Here is a 16,358-nt window from a genome sequence, read left to right on the forward strand (position 1 = left end):
GGGGAGTGGGTTGTGCCACCCACGCCTGTGAGCAGGAAAGCCTGTAGGTGCGCGCCGGGGCATGTGGCAGCCCTGGCCGTGTGGGAGTGAGGCCCACAGCCACTGGGCTGGAAGCCTGGGCCTCACCCACTCCCTCCCGTGCTCAGCCTCCCGGAGCCTTCTCCGTAACCCTTTGCTTTCCTGAGAGGAGCCAGGTGCTTTGAAGGAGCCTCCATGGGAGCCAGGGCCTAGGGTGTCTGTGCTGAGGGGCGGAGGGTGGGGGTCCCAGGAACCATGGCCTGGAAAGGGAGGTCATGTTTTCCACAAGACTCTTGTGTCAGAGCCAGAGGGGCAAAACAAGCACAAGGCTGTGTCAGAAGCTCCCTGGGGGGGTTGTGGGTCCCCAGTTGCTGGCATACAGCCTTAATCCTGGGGCCTGGCTGCCAGCTTCCGCCTGGGCTGGCATAGGGGACACGCAGTTGGCCACTCTGGCTCTGAGCTGGCTGAGCACAACGTGTCAGGGTGAGGGGGCCCCTTAGGGGCCTCAAGCAGGAGGACTGAGGGCACCGCCAGTTTGTCTGTTCATGGTGGGCGGCCTTGTGTGGCCACCAGTGCTGGGTGGCGTGGACTTGGGCTGTTCTCCCTCCTGGCTCAGCATGGGCCCGTCAGCCCAGTGTCCTTTGGGCCTGGCCTTCCCCTGGCATCCCTGGTTGGAAGGGTGTCCTCACAGGGCTGTGGGTGGGTGAGGGCTGGCTGCTGGTTAAATTTAGTGTGGGGGGTGGGGCAGCTGCCCAAGGTCCACCTGCCACCAGGGCTGTCACTTGGACTCCCTTGCCAGGGGGCGGGCAGGGGCTGGCTCTGCCTGGGGCCAGGCCCATGTTAACCTGTGCCCTGGCCTGGGGGCCAGAGGGGCAGGCCTGCGCACTGGGAGGCTGTTGTGGCAGCGGAGCAGAGAAGTGCAAGGTGAGAGGCCTGGGGGCTGGCCGTCCAGGGCTCCTGATGGCTTTTCTCCCAGCCAGCAGGATCAGAGGAGCCAAGGTCCGCCTTGGGCCTGACTGGTTGCCCACAGCCCTGCTCAGAGGACCAGCTCTCTGACCCCCGTGGTTCAGGTTTCGTTGCCGGACGGTGGGGTGGGCCAGTGTTGAGCCTGGCCTTTCAGCTCAGCAGGCCTGTGGAGGTGGGGCTCTGACGGCCTATCCCGGCTCGTTTCCTACTCTCTCCTCCAACCAGGAACAAGAGGGCTGGAGAGCTCAGGTCACCCCTAGCCTGGGGTGTGTCCCAAGGGCAACCCCCAGCTGGTGCCTGGTGAAAGGGCATGACAGCAGCCACAGTGTGAGCTGTCCCAGGGCCCAGGGCTGGACTGCCTGGCTCCAGCCCCCTCCCCCAGCCCCTCGCAGTGCTCATCAGGGACCAAGGTCCAGCTACAGAGCTCTTGCAGCCTCTGGGCCATAGCTGCCAGGCCTGGAGGGGCCAGATGGAACCCAGAGCCTGAACACCCCTCCTCTCCCCCCAGCACCCCCTGGATTCCTGAGGCCTGGCTCAGTTACTAGGAGACAGGTCCTCTGGCCCAAGCAAAGATGCGGGTGCCACGAGGGCCAGGCCTCGGCCAAGCCCTGCTGGGGTAAATCCCAGCAGCCCAGGCTCCAGTCTTGCCTCAGGGGTCCCTCCTTTCCAGCTCTGCCAGCCCCTCAGGGCTGCTGGGCACCCCCCCTTCACCTCCTGAGCACCCCAGGCGCTCAGCCCTCTCCCCCTCCCATGTCTAGTCCCTCAGCGCTGTCCGGACGGACTGACGTGTGTACCTACCCCCCATGTGGGTCTCCTGCTCTCCCTTCGTGGGGACACTGGGCAGGCACTGGGCCTTGCCCCAAGCCCCGCCTGCCACCTCACCCACTGCCTCTGCCTCCCTGGGGCAGAGCTGTTCCCAGACGGGTGGGGCGGGGCCCAACTGTCCCCAGCTCCTTCAGCCCTTTCTGTCCCTCCCAGTGAGGCCAGCTGCGGTGAAGAGGGTGCCTTCTTGCCTGGAGTTCCCTCTGCTACGGCTGCCCCCTCCCAGCCCTGGCCCACTGAGCCAGACCCAGCTGTCCCCATTCCCACTTCTGGTCCTGCCACCTCCTGAGCCACCTTCTCACCTGGTCTGGGTAGAGTAATGGCCTCGAGCACAGGTGACCAGAGCCAGATGGTGAAAAACGGACTGAGAACGAAGGTGCTGACGCTGGACAGCATGAACCCACGTGTGCAGAGGGTGGAGTACGCGGTGCGTGGCCCCATAGTGCAGCGAGCCTTGGAGCTGGAGCAGGAGCTGCGCCAGGTATGGCCCAGGGCCCCTTGCTGCCCTCCAGGTCACACTGGGGTGGCCGAGTTAGCCCCAGCCCCACTGGCACACGCGACAAGGGCTGAGGGGTTAGGTAGGGCACAGTCTGCCTGCCTGCTCCCCTCCCCTCCCCTCCCAGGGTGTGAAGAAGCCTTTCACCGAGGTCATCCGTGCCAACATTGGGGACGCACAGGCTATGGGGCAGAGGCCCATCACCTTCCTGCGCCAGGTGAGGCTCCTGCACTGCCCGCTGCACCCGCCCACCCCCAGCCCATGTGCCCTGGCCTCAGCACTCCGTCTTCCCAGGTCTTGGCCCTCTGTGTTAACCCTGATCTTCTGAGCAGCCCCAACTTCCCTGAGGATGCCAAGAAAAGGGCGGAGCGCATCCTGCAGGCGTGTGGGGGCCACAGTCTGGGTGAGAGCCAGGGCCAGGAGGAAGCAGAGGGCCGCCCTGCCACTGGAGGAGGGAAGTCCCTGGGGAGGGCTGAGGAGAACTTCACCTGTACCTCCCATCCTGTGCTGCCCGAGTCCAGGGGCCTACAGCGTCAGCTCCGGCATCCAGCTAATCCGGGAAGACGTGGCGCGGTACATTGAGAGGCGTGATGGAGGCATCCCTGCGGACCCCAACAACGTCTTCCTGTCCACAGGGGCCAGCGATGCCATCGTGGTAGGCTGGGCATGGGCAGCAATACATTCCTGACACTGCAGAGGGGGCGCCCAGGGTGGGGGACAGGTGCAGCCCCAGGCCCCACCAACCCTGCCTTCCCCTTCCTTTCCGCAGACGGTGCTGAAGCTGCTGGTGGCCGGCGAGGGCTACACGCGCACGGGTGTGCTCATCCCCATCCCCCAGTACCCACTCTACTCGGCCACGCTGGCAGAGCTGGGCGCAGTGCAGGTGGATTACTACCTAGACGAGGAGCGCGCCTGGGCGCTAGACGTGGCGGAGCTTCACCGTGAGCTGTGCCAGGCGCGTGACCACTGCCGCCCTCGTGCGCTCTGTGTCATCAACCCCGGCAACCCCACCGGTGCGTTCCCCGCCGCCCCGCCCCACTCCTCCCGCGCCCACGGTGCGTTCCCCGCCGCCCCGCCCCACTCCTCCCGCGCCCACGGTGCGTTCCCCGCCGTCCCGCCCCACTCCTCCCGCACCCACGTGCGCCCTGGACCAGGCAGTGCCGGGTCCGCTGGCCCCCGGCTGCCCAGCGGAGGGCAGTGCGCCCCCTTGGCTCACCCAGCCCTGCTGTCTCCCCCGCACCCCAGGGCAGGTGCAGACCCGCGAGTGCATCGAGGCCGTGATCCGCTTCGCCTTCGAAGAGCGGCTCTTTCTGCTGGCGGACGAGGTGCGCGGCGCGGGGGAGCGGGAAGCCGGGCAACAGTCCGCCCCCGTGACGACTTGCGCCCTTCCAGGTGTACCAGGACAACGTGTACGCCGCGGGCTCGCAGTTCCACTCATTCAAGAAGGTGCTCATGGAGATGGGGCCGCCCTACGCCGGGCAGCAGGAGCTTGCCTCCTTCCACTCCACCTCCAAGGGCTACATGGGCGAGTGCGTGCGTGCGAGGCGGGTGGGGGCTCGCGGGCCATGGCCTGGCCCTCCTTGCCCGATGGGCCACCCCCTCCTCCGCACCTGACCTGGACGTGCGCAGGTGCGGGTTCCGCGGCGGCTATGTGGAGGTGGTGAACATGGACGCCGCAGTGCAGCAGCAGATGCTGAAGCTGATGAGTGTGCGGCTGTGCCCGCCGGTGCCAGGCCAGGCTCTGCTGGACCTGGTGGTCAGCCCACCCGCGCCCACCGACCCCTCCTTCGCGCAGTTCCAGGCTGTGAGTTGGGGGCAGGAGGGAGTCCAGGTGACCTAATCAGGGGTGGGAGGATGCCGAGTGCCATGCCCTGATGGGCCCTCCCTCCGCGGCCACAGGAGAAGCAGGCAGTGCTGGCAGAGCTGGCGGCCAAGGCCAAGCTCACCGAGCAGGTCTTCAATGAGGCTCCTGGCATCAGCTGCAACCCAGTGCAGGGCGCCATGTACTCCTTCCCGCGCGTGCAGTTGCCCCTGCGGGCGGTGGAGCGCGCTCAGGTCAGGCGGGGGTGGGGCCTGTGGGGTGGGCAGTGGGGGCCGGGCATCCCTCTCTGATGGCTCTCTGTCCACAGGAGCTGGGCCTGGCCCCGGATATGTTCTTCTGCCTGCGCCTCCTGGAGGAGACCGGCATCTGCGTGGTGCCAGGGAGCGGCTTTGGGCAGCGGGAAGGCACCTACCACTTCCGGTGAGGCCTGGCCCTCACTGCCTGTCCCGCCACCCTGGCCCTTCACTCACTGTCAACTCCTTTCAGGATGACCATTCTGCCCCCCTTGGAGAAACTGCGGCTGCTGCTGGAGAAGCTGAGCAGGTTCCATGCCAAGTTCACCCTCGAGTACTCCTGAGCACCCCAGCTGGGGCCAGGCTGGGTCGCCCTGGACTGTGTGCTCAGGGGCCCTGGGGGGGTCTGGAGCCCACTGTACTTGCTCTTGATGCCTGGCGGGGTGGCGGGGGGGGAGCTGGGCCCCTGCCTCTCTGCAGGTCCCTAATAAAGCTGTGTGGCAGTCTGACTCCAGGGAGGAAGTGTTGGCAGCTGCGTGGCCCGCTCCCACCTGCCTACCCTTTTTGCAGGTCTGAGTCCCTTCAGAGAAAGGACCTTCCACGGCCACCACCCACCTCTTCCTCCTGAAGACCCGGCACCCACCATGGGCTGGGTCTTCCCCCTGGCCTCTGGTTGTGGGGCAGAGCTCGTCAGGATCACACAGAAATGGGTTGAGAGAGTACGGAGTGTGAGGAAAGCACAGGCCCCACACCCCTTTGTGGAAGCCCCCAGAGCTGTTGGGGTGGGGACGGGGCTTGACAAAGAATCTAGGGAGCCAGGGGTCCAGGTGGCCGCCCGAAGAAATACATCGTTTCCTGAGGAAGGCACAGTGAACTGTATCCTTCCTGGCTCCCTTTCCTGTGAGGTCCGTGTCTTCCCTGGGGCGGGAGGAAATACTAAACCAGCATGGTGCTGGCTGGTCAGGGTGACTGACAGCTCAGGAAGGAAGTCTTGGTTTTCTTTTACCCAAGGAAGCAGGGGCGGGGCCACTGTCTGGGGGGCCAGAGAGACCACCTTTGGTGTCATTGTGTGGTGCAGTCCTTTGGCTGGGTGGAGTGTGAGGCAGAGAGAGAGGATAAGGGAGCGTCCCAGGGGAGGGCTGGGGCTGGAGGAGGCAGGGGCTGGGCTGAGCGGGAGTGGGCGGTGCTGTGTCCTGGCCTGGGGAGCATGGCTGAGCACCTACTACATGCAGACACTGCTGGGGATCACTCAATCTGCACAGATGCTCTTCTGAAGTAGGCATGATAGTTCCCATTTGATAGACGAGGAAACCTGGAACCCAAAAACCTGCTAAGCTGACAAGAAACCCCCTCAAAGGCCTCAGCAGCCAGAAAAATGCGTTGGGTCCAGTGCCCTCAAGTCCGCCAAGGACGGGGCTGGCTTTAGAGACTCACAGACTTGGGAGATAGGACTGGCCAAGGGTACCTGGTTTTTCCGCTCTGGAGATGGTTCTTAACCACAGGCCACACTTCACAGCCTCATCTGGGCCTCGGGAGCCCCAGAGGGCACAGCTCTGGGCAGGAGACACAGCAGGTGGGCCCCTCCCTTGGCAGGGCGGGCTCGAATCAGGCAGGGTGCTCCTAGCTTTGTCACCGGACACCGAAGGGCGTCACGGGCAGTGGCTGGCTGTGTCCTTCTGAGCTAAGCTGGGTCCTGACCTTTCACACTACCCTCCTAACTTCCACGACTCTGTCACCGCCTTACGGAGGAGCTGAAGTCACAGACACAGCAAGGTTGGGGTCCGGCACCGAAAGTATCCAGTGGTAGACAGCGGAACCCTTAAGAAACGGACGCCTTCATGCGGGCGGCTGGAGAAGCAGGGGCTGGGCACCGCAGCAACCACGCTTCGGCTCAGACACCGGGAGGGAAGCACGCCTGGAGCGGATCCGAGACTACTGAGAGGTGCTAGGACTGGCTGTGGGCGCAGGCCGATCCTTACATTCGAGGCCGGCCCAGCTCTGTAGCTTCCCTCTCTGGGCCTCTCACTCTCGCAGGACCTCGGTGGGAGCGCGCACATGGCGGTGGGGCCGCGGGCCCGAGCCCGGACTGGCCACCGGGGGCGCCCGCGAGCTGACGCTCTGGCCCGCTCCAGTCTCTGTGGCCCGCGCGACCTTCCGGCCCTGGGGCCGGTGGCCGCGGGGCTCCAGCGACGCCGTGTGGCCCATGCTCCGCTCTGTGCCTCCAGGGGGCCGAGAAACTGCTGAGAGTCCGGCCCGGCCGGCGGTGCGGGGCGCGGGCCGAGGGCCCCGGAAGGCAGCGGCCCCCCAAGGCAGCGGCCCCGCCCTCTTTACCTGCGGCCTCGCAGAGCATGCTGGGAGCCGCGGGAGGCAGTGGCCCCGCCCCCTCACCTGCGGTCTCGCAAAGCATGGTGGGAGCCCCGGGAGGCAATGGCCCCGCCCCCTTCCCTGCGGCCGCGCAGAGCATGCCGGGAGCCGCCGGCGTCCGGATAGCTCGCCCCCGTTTGGACCCCACTTCGGTTCTTCTGGGGTGTTGATGCTCCTAAAGCTCGAGAGCACGTGTCCAGACCCTAGCCTGTACGACGCTGACTCTGCCAGGTCCCAGAACCAAAGCCATGCCGGGGTGTGGCCTCTGACCCCACGCGGAGGAGACCTCGCCTTGCGGGACCCTACCTGGAACCCGACCTCCCGGCCTCGCAGCCGGCCTGAGCCGCCATGCGCGGGAAGTTGCTGCCGCTGGCCGGCCTCTACCTGGTGCAGGGCCTGCCCTACGGGCTCCAGTCTGGCCTCCTGCCCGTGCTGCTGCGTGCCGGCGGCCTCTCCCTGACGCGCGTGGGGCTGGCCAAGGTTTTGTACGCTCCGTGGCTGCTCAAGCTGGCGTGGGCCCCGCTGGTGGACGCGCAGGGCTCGGCGAGGGCCTGGCTGACGCGCAGCACGGCGGGCCTGGGCCTGGTGTGTGGGCTGCTTGCCGGGCTGCCCCCGCCTGGAGCTGGCCAGGCCGGGCTGCCCGCCGCTGTGGCAGGGTTGCTGCTGTTGTTGAACCTGGGTGCCGCCATGCAGGATGTGGCCCTGGACGCGCTGGCTGTACAGCTGTTGGAGCCGGCCGAGCTGGGGCCAGGCAACACCGTGCAGGTGGTCGCGTACAAGCTGGGGGCCGCGCTAGCTGGGGGCGCGCTGCTGGCGCTGCTGCCCACCCTCTCGTGGCCGCAACTCTTTCTGCTCCTGGCTGCCACCTACTGGCTGGCCGCGGCCCTGGCCTGGGCTGCACCAGCCCTGCGGCGGCTCCCACAGCAGCCCCCTTGCGAGCAGCGTCCCCACACCGCGCACCTTCTGCGGGACGTGCTAGCCGTGCCGGGGACCCTGTGGACGGCAGGCTTTGTGCTCACCTACAAGCTGGGTGAGTTAGGCCTCGAGCCAGGCAACAGCAGAGTTGGGGCTTCCGGGACAGCTTCAGGTGTGTCCCCAGGAGCTTGCAACCCATTACAGGGCCACCCTTTTTCTGGGGTATGACCTGCAAGACTTGGCCCTGACATCCGGGGCTCTGCAGCTGGGCCTTGCGTCTTGTCCTCCCCCAGCTCTAGCCAGATCCCTGAGCGCTCTCTCGGGCTGCCCTACTTCTCCCCCAGCATCTGCAGCTCTGGAACACTGAGGAGAGCAGGGCAGGACTCAGGGCCCAGGTGGGGAGAAGAGAGGCGGGGGCACATATGGAACCTCCCGTGCTCACGCCCCCCCCACCACCCAAGGTGAGCAGGGTGCCAACAGCCTGTTTCCTCTTCTCCTGCTGGACCACGGCGTTTCTGCCCCCGAGTTGGGACTGTGGAATGGTGTGGGTGCTGTGGTCTGCTCCATCGCTGGCTCCTTTCTGGGTGGGACCTTGCTGGCCAAGCACTGGTGAGCCCTCCCCCGTGTACCCTGCCCACCCACCTGTACCCGAGCTGCCCCCAATCCACTATACTGACCCATTTCCCACCCCCACCCCAGGGAACTGCTGCCTCTGTTGAGGTCAGTGCTGCAGTTCCGCCTTGGGAGCCTAGCCTGCCAGACTGCCTTGGTCTTCCACCTGGACACCCTGGGGGCCAGCATGGACCCTGGCACAATCTTGAGAGGTGAGGGGCTGGCCTTGAGGAGGAAGAGAGGGGCCAGGAGCCTGGGGCACTGCTGACTTCTGCCCTCCCAGGGTCAGCCTTGCTGAGCCTATGTCTGCAGCACTTCTTGGGAGGCCTGGTCACCACAGTCACCTTCACTGGGATGATGCGCTGCAGCCAGCTGGCCCCCAGGGCCCTGCAGGTGAGGAGATGTAGCAGGGACACAGAGGGACCACAGGGCTGGGGCTGTGTGGGCCTGACCCTCACCGTGACCCCCACCCCTTCAGGCCACACACTACAGCCTTCTGGCCACTCTGGAGCTGCTGGGGAAGCTGCTGCTGGGCACTCTGGCCGGAGGCCTGGCTGATGGGTTGGGTCCACATCCCTGCTTCTTGCTCCTGCTCATTCTCTCTGCCTTGCCCATTCTGTACCTGGGCCTAGTACCCAGCACCTTTCTCTGAGCTGGGTGGCTGGACTGGTCAATAAAGCCACATGTGCCTGTGGCCCAGATGTCTCTGTGCCTGGAATATGTCATGTGCTTGTCCCCAGGTCATGGGGGCTGCCTCATTGGCGAGGAAGGCCCATAAAAACAAAGTGAGCACTTTTTATTCTGCATTTTGAAGCCTCCTCGTCCCCACACCCTGTGGCAGGTTTTGCCCAGGTCCTCAGTCACTGCCCTAGCCTCTGACAACCCCAGCTCTACCCGACATCCCCCAACGCAGTGCAGTCAGCGGGCCACCCGCAGGAGCTCTTCCGTGGCCAGGCCCACCAGGGCGTGGAAGCTCAGGTGCAGGTATTTTCTCCAGAAGCGCCGGTCCTGCCCGTACACCTGGGCCGGGTAGCAGGGGCTTCCTACGGTGGAGCCAAGACACAGCCGCCAAGACACAGCCGTGAGCCCCAGACCCAGCCTGCAGTGGGTGGAGCCTCCCAGGCCTCACCTGCCCCAGCCCCCAGCCCCAGCCTGCAGCGGGTGGGGCCTCCCAGGCCTCACCGATGCCGTGGAAGATGCGGGCCACAGCCCTGCCCGAGAACTTCTCCTCTGGCCTCAGGGACAGGAACTGGCGGATGTCGCAGCGGACCTGGTCTTCCCAATCCTGGAGCTGTGTGGACAGGCACATCAGGCTTCCTCTGAGCTCCCATGGCGCTGCATCCACACAGCAAGCCTCATGCAGCCCAAGGAACCTGCAACCCCGATGAACTGCCTGGCCTTACTGCACTCACTCTGGCCTGCCCTGGCTCGGGGCCCTGTGCGTCCTCCATGCCTCCTGGCCCCTGTGCTTCCTCTTCCTCAAAGTAGCGGCCCAGCAGGTCCTTGAGCCTGGTGCTGCGCTCCTCATCGTGCTGCTCCAGGCAGGGCCCGCAGCTGGGGAAGGCTACGCTGTGGGGAGGAGCCTGTCAGAGCTGATCACTGCGGGGGGGTGGATGGTCCCAGGCCCTGCCCGCCTCCTCCCAACCTGCGAAAGGCCTGGAAGGTTCTCCGCAGACGGGCCAGGGCCTGGTGCTCCCGGGCCTGCACACGGCCATAGAGGAAGTCACAGATCTGGTCCTTTTCCTCAGCGGTCAGGTCTCCTGGACTGCGAAGGTGGAAGGCCAGCCCACTGAACTCCACAAGCACCCCTGTCCCACGTTGCACACCTGCCGGAAAGCATGTCAGATGCAGGCAGGCAGCATCCAGGGCGGTGTGGGGTGGGAAGAGGCGCACCTGTCCTGGGCTCGTGGTCCCACTGCAGCTGGCAGAGAGCCCGCCGCACAGAGGCCAGCTCCCAACCCATGGTGTCCACCAGCTTGACCATGTCAAACTCCACGGAGCTGCTGCCTTGCTCTGGGTCCTCAGGCAGCTGCTGGGCCAAGCACACAGCCAAAGGGGGACACCTGTGCCCAGGGAAAAGGGGACATGTGGCCAACAGCCCTGATTCTCCAACCTTATCTCCAACTCAGGGCAGGGTGTGCTTACCTGTGGGCTAGGGCCTGGAGCTGGGCCGGGCCCCCAGGGCAGTTCAGACGGCAATGGGTATAGGTGGTTGCCATCAGCTCCAGCCAGTGGTGTGGGTGCAGCTCCAGGTAGCATAGCAAAGTCTCGATGGCTGGGGGCAGAGCAGGGCTCAGGAGATGCGAGGATGGCCCATCCCCACCCCTGTGGCTTACCCCAGGTTCCTCACCCTCCTCCGGCATGTCCAGAGCCTGTACGGTAAGCTGTATTGGGAGTGCCCGCTCATGGCCCATGCAGGCCCTTCTAGGTCCTGGGGTTGCTTGGTGGCCACCAAGCTGCTCAGCCTCTTCAGCGGGGTACTTGGGCACAGGCCTCTCCCCACCCACGGCCCCTTCCTGCTCCAGGGGCGGCCTGGTGCACGTGCAGGCTGGGAACACGCACTGTACCAGCCTCTTCACAGCCAGGAAGTCCGTGCTGTCGGCATGCACGTGTCTGCGCAGCTCTCGCAGGTCTTCACCCTGCAGGGCAACTTTCATGAGGGTGGGGTGGAGCACTAGGGGCTTGAGCACTGGCATTTGGGGGGGGTGCCAACCTGGGGCTGTAGGAAGAGGTGGCAGTGGGCAGGCTGCCCGTCACGCCCGGCCCGGCCCACGGCCTGCACGTAGCTCTCGAAGCTTGGGGGCAGCCCCAGATGCAGCACAGCCCGCACATCTGGCCGGTCCAGCCCCATCCCGAAGGCCACCGTGGCCACCACCACCCGCAACTGGCCCTGCATGAAGGCCCGCTGTACCCGCCGCCGTTCCTGGCTGCACATGCCTGCGTGGTAGGCCTCAGCCGTGGTTTTGGGGGCACGACCTTTGGGGAAGACAGGCAGGTGGTCAGTGGGATGGGGCCATGGGTGCCCAAGGTGGGTCCATGGGGACACCAGCCCTGTCCACGCCGTACCTCCAGACCCTGGGACCCGGGCTGCGTGCAGGCAGGTTCGGAGGAGCGCAGCAATCCGCTCTGTGTCCTCGCGCCGGTTGCAGTAAATGATAATGGAATCCAGGTCTCGAAAACGTTCGCCTCGCAGCAGCGTCAACAGTGCCTGATGAGGAGTGGTTGGCGTGGGGAGTGGGGAGTGAGGAGGGGTCGGCGTGGGGAGTGAGGAGTGAGGAGGGGTTGGCGTGGGGAGTGGGGAGTGAGGAGGGGTCGGCGTGGGGAGTGAGGAGTGAGGAGGGGTTGGCGTGGGGAGTGAGGAGTGAGGTGTGGTCGGCGTGGGGAGTGGGGAGTGAGGAGGGGTTGGCGTGGGGAGTGAGGAGTGAGGAGGGGTTGGCGTGGGGAGTGAGGAGTGAGGTGTGGTCGGCGTGGGGAGTGGGGAGTGAGGAGGGGTCGGCGTGGGGAGTGAGGAGTGAGGAGTGAGGAGGGGTTGGCGTGGGGAGTGAGGAGTGAGGAGTGAGGTGTGGTCGGCGTGGGGAGTGGGGAGTGAGGAGGGGTCGGCGTGGGGAGTGAGGAGTGAGGAGTGAGGAGGGGTTGGCGTGGGGAGTGAGGAGTGAGGAGGGGTCGGTGTGGGGAGTGAGGAGTGAGGAGGGGTCGGCGTGGGGAGTGGGGAGTGAGGAGGGGTCGGCGTGGGGAGTGAGGAGTGAGGAGGGGTCGGCGTGGGGAGTGGGGAGTGAGGAGGGGTCGGCGTGGGGAGTGGGGAGTGAGGAGGGGTTGGCGTGGGGAGTGAGGAGTGAGGAGGGGTCGGCGTGGGGAGTGAGGAGTGAGGAGGGGTTGGCGTGGGGAGTGAGGAGTGAGGAGGGGTTGGCGTGGGGAGTGGGGAGTGAGGAGTGAGGAGGGGTTGGCGTGGGGAGTGAGGAGTGAGGAGGGGTTGGCGTGGGGAGTGAGGAGTGAGGAGGGGTCGGTGTGGGCAGTGGGGAGTGAGGTAGGGTCAGTGTGGGCAGTCAGCAGCCAGGGCCCTGCAGGGTCCCCAGAGCACGCACACCCACCTGGTCTGTGTCCCTGTCCATGGACACGGAAAGGTGCAGGTTCGCGGGAACTGGGGCTGGCCTGTGGAGGCCAGGCTCTTCAGCCACAGCCAGGTGTTGTGCCACGTCACTGGCAGTGCGGTGTGTGGCTGTGGCTGTGAGACCCAGGAAGCAGTGCACACCCATGCGCTCCCGAAGCACCTGCACCAGAGGCGTCAGTGGTGTGGGGCCGCCCAGCCCATCCCGGCCCTAGCCATCCACCCCAGTTCACATATGGCTCACCTTGCAGACGCGCAGGTAGCAGGGCCGGAAGTTGTGGGACCACTGGGAGAGGCAGTGGGCCTCATCAATGCAGGCAAAAGCAACTGGAGGCAGCTGTGCAGCTGGAGGGAGGCCTCCTGCTCCCACCAGCGCCTCAGGTGTCAGCATCAGCACATGTACCTGGGCAGCCCGAACCTGAAGGCAGCAAGATCAGAGGCACAGCCCAGGTGCCCACCCACTGCCTCACTCACCCCTAGGCCCATGAGGCCCCCACCTTCTGCAGGACAGATTCCCGTTGCTTCCTGGTCATGCCCGAGTGTATGCAGGCCGCCTTGAGACACGGTGGCAAGCCAGACACCTGCAAATGCAGGAGCGATGGCCGTCATACGCCAGCCCAGCCCTGGCCCTTCCCCAAGTCATCCCAGAGCTGCTGCCATGTCCATCCTAGTTCCTCAGGGGATAGGAGAACCAGGTTCTGGGTCCTAGGGCCAAGGGTTTAGAGCCAAATGTGGGCCTTGGCCCAGGAGCCCCGGAGCAGACAGACCGAAGTGGGGATGGCTCTCTTCCCGGCACAGCTCCTGTGGGGGTGGCCGTGGTGCCTGTGGAGTTGGGCTGCCTTCGACCTGCTACCAACACTGGGACTGAGGCCACAGACACCTTGAAGCTCCCAGGAGAGGGGGTGGTTAGGGGACAAGCAGCAGTTGCCCTTGGGAGTCACAAGTGCTGGTTCTTGACTGTGTTGGTGTGCCCAGGACCCTGTGTGCACACCTGGTCGTCCATGAGTGACAGCAGGGGAGAGACGACCAACGTCAGGCAGGGGCTGCGTCGGGTGTAGAGCAGCGCCGGGAGCTGGTAGCACAGGGACTTGCCGGCACCTGTAGGCAGCACCAGCAGCGTGGAGATGCCTGGATGGGGCAGGAGTCAGCAGCAGGGTTCTGCAGCCTGGCTTCAGCCCAGCCTCAGCCCCGGCAGCCACGCTCACCAGACAGGATCCGCATGACTGCACGTTCCTGCCCAGGGCGGAAGGCTTGGTGCCCCAGCTGCTCCAGGGCCTGGAACACCTCAGCCGGTGTCTCTGCAGACACAGATGTTGATCACCATGACTGGAGTCACCCCAACCCCTCAGTAAAGGCTCTGGGCCAGAAGCGGACTGCTCACCTGCCAGCTGCCCTGAGGGCCCCAGGGAGTAAAGTGGCAGCACAGCGGGGTCCAGGCTGGGCACCTCAGGTACAGGTTGTGGTGCAGGAACCAGCAGCTCAGGCCCAACAGGGTGTGTGTCTTCCTCACTTGCTGGGACAGGCAGGAGAGGGTGGAATGGGAGCTCCAAGTCGGGCAAGACAACCACTGGCCACAATCTCCCCTTCCCTCAAAGGAGGTTGGCAGCAGGCAGTGCCCTTCCTCTGGGCTACTTTTTCCAAAGCAGAAAAGGCTGACAGCCGTCCTCGTCCTTGCCACCCTCCTTCAGGGCAGCCAGGGTAGGGCCTGGACCAGGGGTATCTGGAAGGCCTGTTGCTTGGAACATGAATGTCCCCCAAAAGAGCACTGCGCCCTCTCCACAGTGTCGGCCGGACCCACCCTCCAGGGCAGATGTCTCACCTGGCTGGGGACACTGGGCTGCCCGGTGATCGGACTGCTCATTCAGGAAACAAGACTCCTTGATTGCGACTGTGGCACCACCACCCCCAAAACACTCCCCTTTCTTCCGCCACTTCTGCTTCCATGCCTGGGGGGTGCCCACATAGGAGGGTCACCGGGCGGGAGATACGGGAGGGCTGAGGGGAGGGAAAGGGAGCTCCTGTCCTGGCCCGTCGCTGTCTTACCTGCTTGCGGAGGAGCCTGCCACGAAGTGCCCGGCCCCGCACGTAGTGTTTCTGCTTCATGTTGAGCCGTACGTAATTGCCCCTGTCATGGCGGGCCAGCCTAGGGAAGATGTGCAGGTGGGCTGTGCCCTCAGCCTTCCCAGCCCTAGCTTGACTGGAGGGGCTGAGTCTGTGGTACCTAGGGGTTGACGGGCTGCTGCAGGGCTGAGGTGGCTGTGCCTGTACAGGTTCCCCTGGAGGATCTTCCTCAAGTGCTACAGCCCCAGCCCCCTCCGATGGGGATCCAGCGTGGCTGCTCTCCTGCTGGACCTGTGCGGGGCTCCCCCAAGGCTCCTCGTTCCGTCTCCGCTTCTCGCCTCGACTGCTGCTGGGCTGGGGTCTCCCTGCACCGATGCTGACTTCTTGGAAGGCTGAAATCTCTGGGCCCTGGGAGCCACCACCAGGACCAAGGACAGCTGACTCACCAGGGGTCAGAAGTTGTGATTCCTCTGAGCCTAGATCAGGCCTGCAGGCTTTGGGGGCCCCCAGAAAATCTGGGACCTCACTGTGACATCGCTGTAACCAGCCAGGATCTAGGGAGCCCAGCCGCTGGCTCAGGGATGCCTGCAGATGCTGGAGCCGGCCTGGCCTTGGCTGGGGCTCGGGGGGATGTGGAGGCTCATCACTGGCTTTTTCTGCAAAGGAGGGAACAGGCCCTGTACCTGGGGGCTTTGGGGTGGGCGTCTTGGATGAGGATCTTCCTAGAGGCCAGGGTCTGCGGCCCAGGGCTGGTCCGGCCTGGGAGAGGAACAACAGAATAGCAAAAGGAACTCAGACCCCTTGGCTACTGTAGACTCTAAAACCTAGCTGAGTTCCCACGCTCAATCATAAAGCACGCTAATTAGCACAAGACTGGGCTAAAAAGGGAGTCAAGGGCGAAGGCCCTGAAAAACTTCCTGGAGACTCGTGCCCTGGTTGGCACAGGAGCCTGTGCCTGTCTGTGTGGAAAAAATGACAAGAGGGTGACCCGGACCGGAAGCAGCTCTGGACCTAGCGTGGACTCACTGCCTGCCCACCCCTCACCTGCAGGTTGCCTTTCAGATTGGCCTTGAGCCGCTGCCCGTAGTCTGGCACCGACCCCTGGCAGCTCCGCCCTGGCGTAGGTTGTGGACTCTGGGTCGCAGCCCGATTGAGATGGGGCCCCCAGCAGTGGGATTCTGGCGCCTGCAGGTGACAATAGGAGCAGAGGCCAGAGAAAGACTGTTGTGGCGGCAGAGGCGCTCTCAGCCGCCCCTCCCACACCTGGAGCGAGGCCCGGCCCTTCTTCACTTTGCCCAGTCCCCCTCCCAAGTTCTGTGCCCCACAGAGGCCTGGCCGCGACTCCGTTGCTCCCGCCACTCCGCAAAACAGGAAAGTGGGAGGAGGCTGGGGTGGCGGGGCCTGGGTACCTCTTCGGCCGCCGCGGGGAGCGACTCGGAGCTGCGGGGCCCGCCGCCGGCCTGGCCCGTGGTCCGCTTCAGAGTGCGGTACTCCCGGTAGAGCGCTGCGTGGGCGAGCGGGAGGCGGGGTCAGGGTGGGGCCTGGGCCCCTGCCGACCCAGTGTCTTCCCGCCCCCGCCGCCCCGCCGCCCCGCCGCGCGCTCACCGCGGGTGTCCTCCGGCGCCGCCTCCACGTCGTCCTGTAAAGGGAACGCGTCAGCCGCGGGCCGCGCCCTCAGCCCCTCGGCCCCTGGGCAGCCCGCACCTGGGTCGGTCGCCGCCCGCGCTGCTGCCGGAACGCGCGCTCCCACGCCTGCAGCCGCTCCCGCACGTCCCGCAGCCGCTCCATGTCGCTCCCACCCGGCCGACGCACCTGCCGTCGCCCAGCAAATCTCCCGCGCAGCCGTCGCTGGGGCCGACAGCCAACGCGGGTGCGCGACGGGCCGGGGGCGGGGCCACCGCGCCCGGGCAGCCAATCCGTCGGGCCTTAGACAAGCAGGCAATG

The 16,358-nt window shown here is 65.6% G+C and overlaps 3 protein-coding genes across 24 annotated transcripts; 2 read left to right on the forward strand and 1 right to left on the reverse strand.

The window, feature by feature from the left end:
• Positions 1-37: 37 nt before the first annotated feature.
• GPT (glutamic--pyruvic transaminase) lies at positions 38-5,475 on the forward strand. Of its 2 annotated transcripts, XM_054519304.2 has the most exons (11): positions 38-2,287; positions 2,430-2,519; positions 2,597-2,705; positions 2,824-2,957; positions 3,072-3,315; positions 3,548-3,627; positions 3,695-3,831; positions 3,932-4,106; positions 4,202-4,357; positions 4,432-4,544; positions 4,611-5,475. In XM_054519304.2, exons 1-11 carry the CDS (start codon positions 2,126-2,128, stop codon positions 4,699-4,701), a joined length of 1,491 nt encoding a protein of 496 aa, XP_054375279.2. In that variant the 5' UTR covers positions 38-2,125; the 3' UTR covers positions 4,702-5,475. The 2 variants fall into 2 exon arrangements, with proteins under 2 accessions (XP_054375279.2, XP_054375278.2); XM_054519303.2 differs by having other exon boundaries at positions 38-2,705.
• Positions 5,476-6,490: 1,015 nt separating this feature from the next.
• On the forward strand, positions 6,491-8,943 carry MFSD3 (major facilitator superfamily domain containing 3). 2 transcript variants are annotated; one of them, XM_002819563.6, is made up of 5 exons: positions 6,491-7,751; positions 8,098-8,245; positions 8,336-8,460; positions 8,532-8,641; positions 8,727-8,943. In XM_002819563.6, the coding sequence occupies exons 1-5, from the start codon at positions 7,070-7,072 to the stop codon at positions 8,898-8,900; spliced, it is 1,239 nt and encodes a 412-aa protein (XP_002819609.2). In that variant the 5' UTR covers positions 6,491-7,069; the 3' UTR covers positions 8,901-8,943. The 2 variants fall into 2 exon arrangements, with proteins under 2 accessions (XP_002819609.2, XP_024106676.1); XM_024250908.3 differs by having other exon boundaries at positions 6,805-7,751; positions 8,106-8,245.
• An 86-nt stretch (positions 8,944-9,029) lies between these two features.
• RECQL4 (RecQ like helicase 4) lies at positions 9,030-16,337 on the reverse strand. 20 transcript variants are annotated; one of them, XM_054519293.2, is made up of 22 exons: positions 16,227-16,336; positions 16,020-16,053; positions 15,824-15,918; positions 15,459-15,599; positions 15,098-15,173; positions 14,397-14,496; positions 14,173-14,299; positions 13,735-13,866; positions 13,559-13,651; positions 13,345-13,451; positions 12,851-12,934; positions 12,598-12,771; positions 12,337-12,516; positions 11,315-11,456; positions 10,962-11,224; positions 10,599-10,887; positions 10,394-10,523; positions 10,142-10,311; positions 9,894-10,074; positions 9,661-9,817; positions 9,431-9,539; positions 9,030-9,291 (listed from the first exon to the last, which is right to left on the reverse strand). In XM_054519293.2, exons 6-22 carry the CDS (start codon positions 14,454-14,456, stop codon positions 9,167-9,169), a joined length of 2,523 nt encoding a protein of 840 aa, XP_054375268.2. In that variant the 5' UTR covers positions 14,457-14,496; positions 15,098-15,173; positions 15,459-15,599; positions 15,824-15,918; positions 16,020-16,053; positions 16,227-16,336; the 3' UTR covers positions 9,030-9,166. The 20 variants fall into 20 exon arrangements, with proteins under 20 accessions (XP_054375268.2, XP_054375267.2, XP_063583052.1 ...); XM_054519292.2 differs by having other exon boundaries at positions 13,345-13,481; positions 16,227-16,335; XM_063726982.1 differs by having other exon boundaries at positions 13,345-13,481; positions 14,575-15,173; positions 16,227-16,335.
• Between the last annotated feature and the right edge of the window lie 21 nt (positions 16,338-16,358).

Source organism: Pongo abelii, chromosome 7 (assembly GCF_028885655.2).
Source record: "Pongo abelii isolate AG06213 chromosome 7, NHGRI_mPonAbe1-v2.0_pri, whole genome shotgun sequence".
Classification (NCBI taxonomy): domain Eukaryota; kingdom Metazoa; phylum Chordata; class Mammalia; order Primates; family Hominidae; genus Pongo; species Pongo abelii.

Excerpts from the sequence above, each read along its gene's own strand:
- GPT (XM_054519303.2), top strand. The coding sequence starts at position 2,126 with ATGGCCTCGAGCACAGGTGACCAGAGCCAGATGGTGAAAAACGGACTG. Across the intron at positions 3,628-3,694 it reads TCTTTCTGCTGGCGGACGAG|GTGTACCAGGACAACGTGTA; the intron begins GTGCGCGGCGCG and ends GCGCCCTTCCAG. Across the intron at positions 3,832-3,931 it reads TCCAAGGGCTACATGGGCGA|GTGCGGGTTCCGCGGCGGCT; the intron begins GTGCGTGCGTGC and ends GGACGTGCGCAG.
- RECQL4 (XM_063726972.1), bottom strand. The coding sequence starts at position 16,202 with ATGGAGCGGCTGCGGGACGTGCGGGAGCGGCTGCAGGCGTGGGAGCGC. Across the intron at positions 13,482-13,558 it reads AGTCATGCGGATCCTGTCTG|GCATCTCCACGCTGCTGGTG; the intron begins GTGAGCGTGGCT and ends TGCCCCATCCAG. Across the intron at positions 10,888-10,961 it reads ACCTCTTCCTACAGCCCCAG|GGTGAAGACCTGCGAGAGCT; the intron begins GTTGGCACCCCC and ends GTTGCCCTGCAG.
- MFSD3 (XM_002819563.6), top strand. The coding sequence starts at position 7,070 with ATGCGCGGGAAGTTGCTGCCGCTGGCCGGCCTCTACCTGGTGCAGGGC. Across the intron at positions 7,752-8,097 it reads TGTGCTCACCTACAAGCTGG|GTGAGCAGGGTGCCAACAGC; the intron begins GTGAGTTAGGCC and ends CCACCACCCAAG. Across the intron at positions 8,642-8,726 it reads TGGCCCCCAGGGCCCTGCAG|GCCACACACTACAGCCTTCT; the intron begins GTGAGGAGATGT and ends CCACCCCTTCAG.